This window comes from Chiloscyllium punctatum, chromosome 25 (assembly GCF_047496795.1).
Source record: "Chiloscyllium punctatum isolate Juve2018m chromosome 25, sChiPun1.3, whole genome shotgun sequence".
Lineage (NCBI taxonomy): Eukaryota > Metazoa > Chordata > Chondrichthyes > Orectolobiformes > Hemiscylliidae > Chiloscyllium > Chiloscyllium punctatum.
In genome coordinates this window covers 72109066-72121482 of record NC_092763.1, presented here as the reverse complement: position 1 = coordinate 72121482, position 12417 = coordinate 72109066, and the positions used below count along the sequence as shown (strand labels likewise).

General features: G+C 44.2%; 1 protein-coding gene across 7 annotated transcripts in view; it reads left to right on the top strand.

Moving 5' to 3' along the window:
- Window positions 1-12417, top strand: part of cd99l2 (CD99 molecule-like 2) — a 201803-nt gene that overhangs the window by 144202 nt on the left and 45184 nt on the right. For all 7 annotated transcript variants that reach the window (XM_072595549.1, XM_072595551.1, XM_072595548.1 and 4 more), the window contains one exon: window positions 3993-4109. In XM_072595549.1, the coding sequence (XP_072451650.1) occupies window positions 3993-4109 (117 nt within the window). The remainder of the gene's footprint in view (window positions 1-3992; window positions 4110-12417) is intronic.

The following is a 12417-nucleotide window of genomic DNA, read 5'->3' as shown; positions in this document are numbered from 1 at the left end:
TGGCAAATATTATTCCCTTGTTCAAGAAAGGGAATAGGGATAATCCTGGGAATTACAGACCATTCAGTCTTACGTCTGTGGTGGGCACATTATTGAAGAGGATCCTGAGAGACCAAATTTATGATTACTTGGTTAGAGAGAGACAGCATGGTTTTATGAGGGACAGGTCATGCCTTACGAGCCTAATTGAATTCTTTGAGGATGTGACAAAACACATGATGAAGGTAGAGTGGTGGATGTGGTGTACATAGATTTTAGCAAAGTGTTCGATAAGATTCCCCATGGTAGGTGCATTCATAAAGTAAGAAGGCATAAGATACAGGGAAATCTGGCTGTCTGGATACAGAATTGGCTGGTCCATAGAAAACAGAGGGTGAGCGTAGATGGAAAGTATTCAGCCTGAAGCGCGGCGATCAGTGGTGTTCCGCAAGGATTTGTTCTGGGATCTCTACTGTTTGTGATTCTTATAAAGACTTGGATGTGGAAGTGGAAGGATGGGTTAGTAAGTTTGCCGATGACACAGAGGTTGGTGCAGTGGTGCGTACTCTGGAGGCCTGTTGTAGGTTGCAACAGGACATTGACAGGATGCAGAACTGGGCTGAGAATTGGCAGATGGATTTCAACCTGGAAAAGTGTGAAGTGATTCATGTTGGAACATCGAACTTGAATGCACAATACAAGGTTAAAGGCAGAATTCTTGACAGTGTAGAGGAACAGAGGGATCTTGGGTCCATGTCCACACTTCCCTCAAAGTTGTCTCCTAAATTGATATGGTTGTTAAGAAGGCACATGGTGTGTCGATTTTCATTAGCAGGTGGGTTGAGTTTAAGAGCCATGAGGTTATGCTGTAGCTCTATAGAGCCCCGGTTAGATCACACTTGGAATATTGTGTTCACTTCTGGTCACCTCATTATAGGAAGGATGTGGAAGTTTTAGAGAGGGTGCAGAGGAGATTTACCAGGATGCTGCCTGGACTGGAGGGCATGTCTCATGAAGTAAGATTGATGGAACTCAGGCTTTTCTCATTGGAGCAAAGAAGGATGAGAGGTGACTTGATAGAGGTGTACACAATGATGAGGCATAGATAGAGCGGATAGCCGGAGACTTTTTCCCAGGGAAGAAATAGCTATCACAAGAGGACATAATTTTAAGGTTTAGGGGAGATGTCAGAGGTAGGTTCTTTATGCAGAGAGTGATGGGTGCGTGGAATGCACTACCAGTGGTGATAGCAGAGTCAGATACATTTAAGCGAATCTTGGATAGGCACTTGGATAATAGTTAAATGAAGGGTATGTAGGTTAGTCTGATCTTAGAGTAGGATAAAAGGTCAGCACAACATCAAGGACTGGAGGGCCTGTACTGCCCCATGTTGTGTGTTCTATTTGTAAGCCAATTTTGGATTCAGTTTGCAAACTGGCCCTGTCCCATGGGCTATTACCTTTTGGACCACCCTTCCATATGAGACCTTACCAAAGGACTGACTGAAGTCCATGTAAACCGCATCAACTGCATTACCCTCATCAAAATATTTAGTCACCTTTTCAAAAAATTCAACTAAATTAATCAGAAGGATCTCCCTCTACAAATCTGCACTGACTATCCTTGATCAATCCCTACTTTTCCAAGTATTGATTAATCCTGTCCTTCAGAATTTTTTTCCAAATTTCCGATCGTACTCATGATGATCATGCAAGTTTGAAATAGTCACAATCTTTGTTTCTGACAAGTGTATGAATATGTTTCCATGTTGTGGATTTAGGAAGAGAAGTTGATCGGCATCTTAACACCATCTACCCTCCAAGGCTTCCCACCCCTGTATGCACTTGCCCAATTAAGATCTGTCCATCTCAGTTTTGAAATATCCACATTCCTGATGAAGGGCTCTTGCCTAAAACATTGATTCTTCTGTTCCTCGGATGCTTTTCCAGCACCCCACTCTCATCTCCTATAAGAGACAAGTTAATCACAGTCCCTTGACATTCAATGGCATCACCATCATTGAAAGCCCCATTATCAACATCCTGGGGGTTACCATTAACTAGAAACTCACTGGACTTGTCATGTAAGTACTATGACTACAAGAGTAGGTCAGAAACTAGGAATCTTGCAGAGAGCAGTTCAGCTCCTTACTCCCTCAAGCCTGTCTACTCCTACAAAGCACAAGTCAACAGTATGACAGAATGCTGTCCACTTACTTGGATGAGCGCAGCTCCAACAACACTCAGGAAACTTTACACTATCTAGAACAAAGCAGCCTGTTTGATTGACCTCACATCTACAAACATTCAGTTCCTCCATCACAGAGAGTCAGTACTATCTGCAAGATGTTCTCTAGAAATTCACCAAAGATCCTTAGACAGCACCTTCCCAACCCACAACTACTTCCATCTAGAAGGACAAGGGCAGCAGATACATTGGAACACCACCACCTGCAAGTTCATCTCCAAGTCACGTACCATCCTGATTTGAAAATATTTTGCTTTTTGAAATCCATTGGCTGTCATTGTCAGCTTGAACAGTGTGTCAGATCCAGCTTTCCTACTGACGCCTGTCTTGCTCATTTCAACATCCTGCCCAATGCTGTTGTACTTCGAACTGAAAATCCATGTGTCAGCCTCGCCACCCCCTAATCTAGTATTCTCATGTCTTCTGGATTTTTCTCATTTCATTCTTCATAGTTCCAACACATCACAAACCCTTCCTTCTCACTTTTCCCCCTTCCCTTCTCCAATTACTTGTCAATACCTATTGGCTGCTTTTTCAATCATTTGTCTAATCATCCTTCTAATACTATCCACTTGGTGCCTCTTTGACGTACTTCGGGATGTTTTAGACTATTGAAGAAACTATAAAACTGTTTAAATACCTATAAAACAGAGAGAATTAAGATGAGTTATTTGGAGAATTTAGTTCGTCGACAATGTTTCCCCCAGTTTATTTTCCCATTGTGGCAATTGTAAAGAACAGATGAAGACAAGGTAAGGATTTAAACACAGACGCCAAATAATCTTTAGCATTAGTTCAATAGTCTTGGAAAATTGGAAATTTCAAAACTAAGATGAATAGATATTTATTGGGCAAGTGTATACAAGTTGGGAAGCCTTGGAGGGTAGATAGAGTTAAGAACCTTCATTCCTGATGAAGGGCTCTTGCCCGAAATGTTGATTCTTCTGCTCCTCGGATGCTGCCTGACCTGCTGAGTTTTTCCAGCACCACACTCTTGACTCCGATCTCCAGCATCTTGCAGTCCTCATTTCTTATAGGAGATGGTCATTGCCTGGCATTTGTGTGGCACGAGTGTTACTAGCCACTTGTCAGTTTGAGCCTGGATATTGTCCATATCTTTTTTCATTTGGACATGGACTGCTTCAGTATCTGAGGAATCACAAATGGTGCTGAACATTATTCAGTCATCAGCGAACATCCCCACTTCTAATGGAGGGAAGTTCATTGATGGAGCAGCTGAAGAGAACAATTCCCTAAGGAACACCTGCAGACTTTACTAGAGCTGAGATGACTGACCAATAACCACCAGATCCATCTTCCTTAGTGTCAGGCATGACTCCAACCAGTGGAGAATTTTACTCCTGATTCCTGTACAAGCGTACAGTGAAGTCTCACAACAGCCCGTGTCTGTGTGGGTTTCCTCCGGGTGCTCCGGTTTCCTCCCACAGTCCAAAGATGTGCACACCAGGTGAATTGGCCATGCTAAATTGCCTGTAGTGTTAGGTGCATTAGTCAGAGGGAAATGGGTCTGGGTGGGTTACTCTTTGGAGGGTCAGTGTGGACTTGTTGAGCCAAAGGGCTTGTTTCCACACTGTAGGGAATCTAATCTAATCTAATCCAAACAGCCTTCAGTGGCTGTTTTTTTTTTATACAGAAATTTAATATATTGAAAGAAAGAAAATTACGTAGTAAATGGTAGCTGTTGTTACGTTATCCACATTGAGAGTTTCTAATTGTTCCTCATTGTATTATTGTTTCTCTCCCAGTGGCTATGCCTGAGACCACGATAGCTGGAATCGCCAGTGCTATAGGAGCAGCTTTGTTGGGTGCTGTATCCAGTTACATTGCCTACCAGAAGAAGCAGTTATGTTTTAAAATACAAGGCAAGTACATTTATCAATCTAATACAGAATTCAGTAGAATTTGCAGCATAGAAAAGGGCCATGGAGCGCAACGGATCTGTGTGCGTCTCCTCCCACTCTCCTTCATCTTGCCCAACCAATGCAGCCCTCTTTCCTTCTCACTCACACATTTTCAGCTTTCCCTTACCATGCTATTTATAGTAACCACTCCTTGTGTAACAAGTTGCATGTTCTCACCACGCTCCATAAAGATATGTCTCTTTAATTTGCATGGTATTGGAACATAGAAGCAGGACTCATCCATACAGCCCCTCAAGCCTGCTCTATCATTCTAAATCATGGTTGATTTCCTGTACTATCATGATAGCCCTTGATATCATTAGGTAACTAGATTGATATCTAGAAGCCTAGGAGGTTGGTTATCTCAGTTTCCTGGCTGACAGGTTTGCAAGGCAGAGTGATGTCCACAGCCTGGGTTCAATTCCTGCACTGGCTGAGGTTACCATGAAGTATTGTCCTCCTCAACTTCTTCCCTTGCGTGAGGCATGGTAAACCTCAGATTCACCCACCACCAGTCATCTCTCTCTCTCTCTCTCTCTACTGAGAGAGCAACCCTAAGGTCTAGTAAGAGCAAATTACTACAGATGCTGGAATCTGTAACGAAAACAAATGCTGGAGATCACAGCGGGTCAGATAGCATCCGCGGAGAGAGAGCAACCTCACATTTCGAGTCTAGATGACTCTTCGATTGTGGTGACCTTACATCTGGAAACCTATCAATCTCTTACCTTGAATGTATTCAGAGACAGAGCTTCCACAGCCCACTGGAATAAAGAATACCAAAGGGTTCATGGCCGTCTGAGTGAAGAAATTCCTCTTCAGCCCAGTCTTAAATGGCCTATTGTGAAATCATCTTCTATTTATGACTCCAGCTGGTCTCATACTGCTACCTACTGGTTACAATGTGCATGGCAACTAGAATTCCTTAAGCATGTAGATGTGGATCTTTTGATACATCAGCCATTTGAAATGTGGCAGAGTTCCCATGTTCAGTCTCCTGCATGTGTAACAAACCAATATCCATTAAATTGAATTTAATGGTAATTGGCTGACAAATTTGAGGGTAAATCCATAGTTTAGTAGACTGCATCACAGTAGCCCCCAAGAACCCAGTTTTCTTTTATTAGCGACCACCTCTTTGTTTTTCTCATTACCAGCAAATCATGCATTTTGCCAACTAAAAGAACAGGTTACAAGCACTGACCACCAGAAACAATAGTGAACAAGAAGAAAGTGTAGAGAAGGAGGGTGGGACTAAATCAAAACAGAATAGGAGATGGAAATAATTTTCAAGAGGACTATCTGTGGAGAATGACAATTATTGACAATATAGTGATTGGAACCAGGTAGACCTCAATAACTATGAGGTTCCTGATTGGGGCTGTTACCCTGGGCCAATCAGGAAAGCCTTGGCTGACCAATATAACCAGGAGATCCAGAGTCTCCTTGGTTTAGGGGACTGACTCTGTGCTACTTTCTCCTCACCCTCCACCAGCTTGTCCCCCAAATGCTTCAGGCTCACTGCCTTTATTCCTGATGAAGGGCTTCTGCCTGAAATGTTGATTTTTGAAGCTACCTGGATGCTCCCTGAACTGCTGTGCTCTTCCAGCACCACTAATCCAGAATCTGGTTTCCAACATCTGCAGTCATTGTTTATACCTCTGTGCTGGTTGGTGTTACAGTCAATGTGTTGCAGTTGACCTGGTCCAATCAGGAAAACCCTGACTGGCATAAACAGGAGATTCGGAGACCCCTCAGTTTAGGGGACTGACTCTGTACTAGCTGGTATTGCAATCAGTATGTTACTGTTAGTTTCTGCTCCTTTTTGAAAGGGTAGGGTGGGGGATTCCTGATTCCTGATTCCTGATTCCTGATTCCTGATTCCTGATTCCTGATTCCTGATTCCTGATTCCGCTGAGTTATTTAGCCAGTTTGTTAACTGGCATTCTTTTAGTGAGGACTGATGTGTTTCAGGTGTAACTCCCTTCTTCGTCAGGGATTGTTGTTTCACTGGCTGGTTATAGCCTGTGTTACTCTTTCCTTTTCTTGAGAAAAGAATAATGTTAATTTTGTGGTAGGGCTTAGCCCTTGGACTTGAGTTTCCTTTGTTTTTTGTATGTCTTCACTTTTGGTGTTTGGACTGAGCCCTTGTGGAAGACATACATACACTTTTACCAGAGGAGCTGTTCCTGTGGGGAGGCCTAGTCCTGGGACTGGGCCTCTGAAGATTGAACACCTGTGTGTGTACTGGGAGGTGAGCACTTGCTGTATCCTGGAGTCTGAGAAAAGACCTTTCCTTCAGGAGTGGACCAAAACCCCTGTGAGTTAACTGCACCTGTACTATGTTCCTGTGAATGGGCCAGAACTCCATGGAGATTGAATGCCTGTAGGGTGTGCATTTGCTGTCTTCAGGAGTGGACTCTGCCCTTGGTTGCAGACTGTTTTGAGCAATGGACTCTGCAGTTTGGAATGGACTCTATTTCTGACAATGCACATTGTATACTGGAGTGGCCTCTTCCTGGAAATGGGTTCTATGTTTTGAAGACTGTATAGATTTAGACTGTGTACAAGAAAGGACTGTTTTGGCAATTAACTGTATTGTGATGTTTCCTGGGTCTATCACCTGCACTGTCTTGTGTCCCTGGGTCTGGCAGGCCTTGGAGGGAGGCTCATGGGTTGTCCTGAAAGCTGTCACCCTGAGCTGCAGAGTCGGTAGGCCATCCTATGAACCTGCAGGTTGGTAGGCTGTCCTGAAAGCCAGAGGGTGGGTAGGCTGCCCTCATGCCAGTTGCTCTGAGAGCCAGATGGTGGGTAGGCCGTTCTGAGCACTGCCTTCCTGAGAAGGGGTAATTGGGATGGGCTGACCTAGTGGTGGTTGAAAGGTGTATTAAGAGCAGCAGAGAGCCAGAAGGTGTGTGGGCTACCCTGCACGCTCCTGTCCCAGGGAAGGGGACGGGCTGTCCTAGAGGTGGCCGGAAGGTGTGCTAGGATAGTCCACTGGCCAGATGGCGCATCAGGGTGGGTGAGAGCCCAATGGTATGTAGAGGCAGACAGCCAGAAAGTGGGTAGCCATCCTCAGCACTGTCACCCTGGGCTGCCCCAGAGATGGTTGAAAGGTGATGAGGGTGGCTAGTGAAGCTGGAAGGTGGGTAGGCTGTCCTGACTGTTGTCACCCCAGGTGGGTACTAGGATGGGCTGTCCTAGAGGTGGTTGAAAGGTCTCAGGGTGGACTGAGAACTGGAAGGGGCATGGGGTGGACTGAGCCAGAATGTGGGTAGGGGTGGACTGCCTTAGTGGTGGGAGGGATGGGGGCTTGCTGGGTCTGTATTGTATGCACTTTATGTAACTGGATTCTCCTTTTTATATACAAATGTCATTGTCACTGTCTTGTCATGTGGAACTGGGATTTGAGGTTTGTCCTCATTCCCCTGTAAACTGGTTGAATGGTAGGGTTTGGGGCCTAGCTTTGCTGATCCCCTCCCTTGTAAAATTGCTGTTGTATACAGCTGTAAATGTTAACTGTTTGTGAACTTTTGTAATTTGTTTAATAAAATATTATAACTAGGAGATTGAGTCTCCTCAGTTTAGGGGACTGACTCTGTGCTGGCTGGTGTTACAGTCAGTATGTTACTGTTTATGCTTTTTTTTTGAGGGGGAAACCAGATTCCTGAACTGGCTGAATTATTTAGCCAGTTTGTTAACTGGTATTCCTTTAAGTGAGGACTGATTGTTAAACTCCTGATGCACAATGTGTTTCAGGTCTAACTCCGTTCTCATTAGGGGATTGTTATTTCACTGGCTGGTTATAGCCTGTTATCCTTTTCTCAAAAATGAAAGTAATGTTAATTTTGTGGTAGGGCTTAGCCCTTGGACTCTAGTTTCCTTTGGTTTTTGGTATGTCTTCACTTTTTATTGGTGTTTGGACTGAGCCCTTGTGGAAGACATACATTTTTTACCAGAGGAGCTGTTTCTGTGGGAAGGCCTAGCCCTGGGACTGGACCTCTGAAGGTTGAACACCTGTGTACTGGGAGGTGAGCACTTGCTGTATCCTGGAGTTTGGGTGAAGATCTTTTCCTTCAGGAGTGGACCAAACCCTGTGAGTTAACTGTACCTGTACTATGTTCCTGAGTGTGGGCCTGGTTTTCCAGGACTCCATGGAGACTGAACACCTGTGGGGTGTGCACTTGCTGCCTTCAGGAGTAGACTCTGCAGTTTTGTGTGGACTCCATTTTGGACAATGCACCTCAAACTGGAGTGGACTCCATTTCTGGAAATGGACTCTATATTTTGAAGACTCTACATTTGGAATGTGCACTGGAAAGGATGTTTTTTGGTAATTAACTGTATTGTGGTGTTTGTTGGGTCTATCACTTACACTGGATTGTGTCCCTGGGTCTGGCCAGCCTTGCTGTGAGCTGGGAGGCTCATGGGTCGTCCTGAAAGCTGTCACCCCGAGAGCTGGAGGGTGGGTAGGCTGTTCTGAGCACTGTTGTCCCAAGAAGGGGTAATTGGGACAAGCTGTCCTAGAGGTGGCTGAAAGGTGTCAGAGTAGCCAAGAGGCAGAAGGTACATAGGAGTGGGCTGAGATCTGGAAGGCTTCTGGGCTACCCTGCATGCTGTTGTCCCAGGGAAGGGGACGGGCTGTCCCAGATGTGGCTGGAAGGTGTGCCAGGATAGCCCACTGGCTGGATGGTGCATCAGGGTGGGTGAGAGCCCAGTGGTACATAGGGGCAGACTGAGAGCCAGAAGGTGGGGTAGCTGTCCTCAGTGCTGTCACCCCAGGAAGGTACCAGGGTGGGCTGCCCCAGAGGTGGTCAAAAGGTGCTGAGGGTGGTTAGTGAAGCCAGAAGGAGGGTAGGCCATCCTGCCTGCTGTCACCCTGGGCAGGTACCAGGGTGGGCTGTCCTAGAGGTGGTCAAAAGATGTCTGGGTAGACAGAGCTGGAAGGTGGGAGGGATGGGCTTGCTGGGTCTGTATTGTATGCACTTTTTAATGTAACTGGATTGTCCTTTTTACATACAAATGTCACTGTCACTGTCACTGTCTTTATGTGAAACTGGGATTTGAGGTTTGTCCTCCTCTCTGTACACTAGTTGAATGGTAGGGTTTGGGACCTGGCTTTGCTGCTTCTTTCCCTTGTAAACAGCTGTATACAACAGCAATTTTATGTAAGCTATGTAATCTGTTTAATAAAATTATAACCAAGAAAACTAGGCAATAGCCTAGTGGTGTTTTGCTTGACTATTAATCCAGAGACCCAGGCAATATGGGAACCTGGGTTCAAATCCTGCCATGGCAGAAGGTGGACTTTGAATTCAATCAAAGTTTAAAGATGACTATAAAATCATTGCTAATTGTCAGGAAAATCCACCTGGTTCACCTATGCCCTTTACCAAAGGAAGTTTGCAATCTTAACCTGGGTCTGGCCTATATATAACAGGAGATTAGAATCTCCTCAGTTGAGGACTGATTACTTGCTGACTAACCACAGTGACTACAGGTGATGGGACACCACCCTCTACAATATGTAGTAGGGACTTCATTGAGGAAAGTGAGTGTACCATCACCAGGTTTGCAGTGATTCAAGAATAGATGGTGAGGCTGATGCAAAGAGTCTGCAAAGGGATATCAACAGGTTAAGTGAATTGGCAAAATCTTAGCAAATGGAACATAATGTGGGAAAATCTGAGCGCTTGCAGGAAGAGATGAGCTTTTTTAAATGGGGACAAAGCTACAAATCAGAGTCCTCATCCATGTATTAGAAAAGCCTAGCATTCCGGTTCACCTGAAAATAGGGAAGGGAAGTAGAATTCCAAAGGGAATGGAATATAAAAGTAGGTAGGTTTAGCTAAAACTATACGAAGCAAAAGTTAGAACAGAGCTGGAATACTATAGACATATCAGACTATTTCTTATCTGAGAAAAGATATGCTGGAATAGGATGCAGTCCAGAAAAGATTCACTGGGCTGATATTGGGTATGAAGAGTAGACTGGGCCTGTGCTCATTGGAGTATAGAAGAATGAGGTCACCTTTATAGAAACATACAAGATTCATACGGGACTCTACAGGGTAGACGCAGAAAGGTTGCTTCCTCTTGTACTAGAGTCTAGTACCTGAGGCAACATCTCAGAATAAGGTGTCACACATTTAGTGATGAGGAGACACTTATTTGGAGGGTAGTGAATATGTGGAATTATTTACTGCAGAGGGCTGTCAAGACTGGGTCATTAAGTGTATTGAAGGCTGAGACAAACTGATTTTTAATCAGGAAGGGAATGGAGGGTTATGTGGAAAAGATAGGAAGTGGAGTTGAGGATTATCAGTTTAGTCATCTCATTGAATTATAGAGCAGATTTGATGGGCTGAATGGCCTACTTCTGTTCTTAGATTTTATCATTTTATAGATTAAGTGCTGACAGAGCAAGACAGGGGTGGCAAAGGAGACCGTTTGTTTGATATCTTCCCCTCAGAGCTAATGCAGAAAGTAAATAGGAGCCCACATCAAGAGATTAGATTAGACTCCCTACAGTGTGGAAACAGGCCCTTCAGGTCCAGAGTAACCCACCCAGACCCATAGCCCTACATTTACCCCTGACTAATGCACCTAACACTGGGCAATTCAGCATAGCCAATTCACCTAACCCGCAGATCTTTGTATTGGGGGTGGAAACTGGAGCACCCAGAGGAAACCCACGCAGACACGGGGAGAATGTACAAACTCCACACAGGCAGTCACTTGAGGCTGGAATTGAACCTGGGTCCCTGGTGCTGTGAGGCAACAGCACTAAATACTGAGCCCCCCATAACATTCCACTTGAAATATTAAAATCCAATTCTCATTGACTGTCTTTGACACATATTCTGCATTTTCTATTTACATTGCTCTCCCATTCCCTGTATAATAGTTATCCTTCCATTTTAAAACAAAAATTGCTCTAATTGATGACTCTGTCCTGCTATTGGCTTCTACTCACCTCATTGAAATAGCTTCTCCCTATGTACATTAGATAGCCACAGAAGATGATCATGCTGAAAGTATGTTAACATTTTTTTTTCTTAAATGGAACGCAGGTAAAGGAATACAGAACTGCCCCACTGCCTTACTGTTTTGTAGCTTTGATCTCCTCCATTGAAATCACAGAAGAGTATAAAGTGATCTCCTGTTAATCTCTGCTACACTTGATGAATTTTAGTTGCTGTCTAAGTTGAGAGCTCTGTGTTTAGACCTTCATTGTGTAAGAAATGTAAGAAAAAAAATTGCTGTAGAATTTATTGACTGTCCACAATTTGATACATCCTATTCCTTCTTGGGATGTAGGTGAACCGCATTTAACGCCGATCCCTGATTACCCATGGGTATTGAGTCAGGCACATAGGCTAGGCATGAATTGGACATACTCTTGAAGTGTATTAATAGCTCTTCAGTAAAACAGAACTGCTTTGACAGCTTTCTTCCTCCCGGCTGGTGCCAGTGCGGATTTTATTGAATTCAAACCTCACGAGGTGGCCGTGCTGAAATTTGAACTAACAACTCTCTGGGTTGCTAACCCCAGTACTTTAATCATTAACCTATCCTACTACTCACATTGGAGACACAAGTGGGGGAGCCATTGTGGCTGCCCAGCCAAGCAAGTGTAGCCTGCTTCAGTTTCTGTCTATCAATATTACAGCAAACAAGGGCAATAAAACCAAGATAGTTTCAGCAACAATGACAAAGTGTCAAAGACTGTAGACTTAAGTGTCCTAGCATTTAAACCTCTCAATGATACTTCACTAATGCTGTGTCTACAGTAAAAGCAGCGGTGTTTCAGGCTTCAAGCACTAGCACAACCTGGGTCAGTGTCTGTGGCTTCTATCCAAGTTGCTTTCTGTCCTGAGCAAAGATTCAAGGCAGCAAAAAGCCATTGCAATTTCACCTGTGCAAAATGTAATCTTGTAAAAAATATGGCTCATCTCTGGAATTCTCTGTATAATGTGCAAGAGACGGGCTCCAGATCTCAAAGATCAATGCAGACAGATTTGCTTCCATGTGTAGAATATAAAGGGGCTGTTAATCGTTAACTTCCACTTACATAAATTTGATACAACAACATCGGTTCTGTAACAGATGTACAAACAGGCAGTGTAACCGGAAAGCTGTCCAGCCTTTAATGGTATGACTTCCACTATTTAGTGGAAACTTCTGAGCCATCCTTCACTCCATAGGACTCTAATAAATTCACCCACTGGGGGAGGAGTATGAAAATTTACCTAGTGCTGACTTTGCA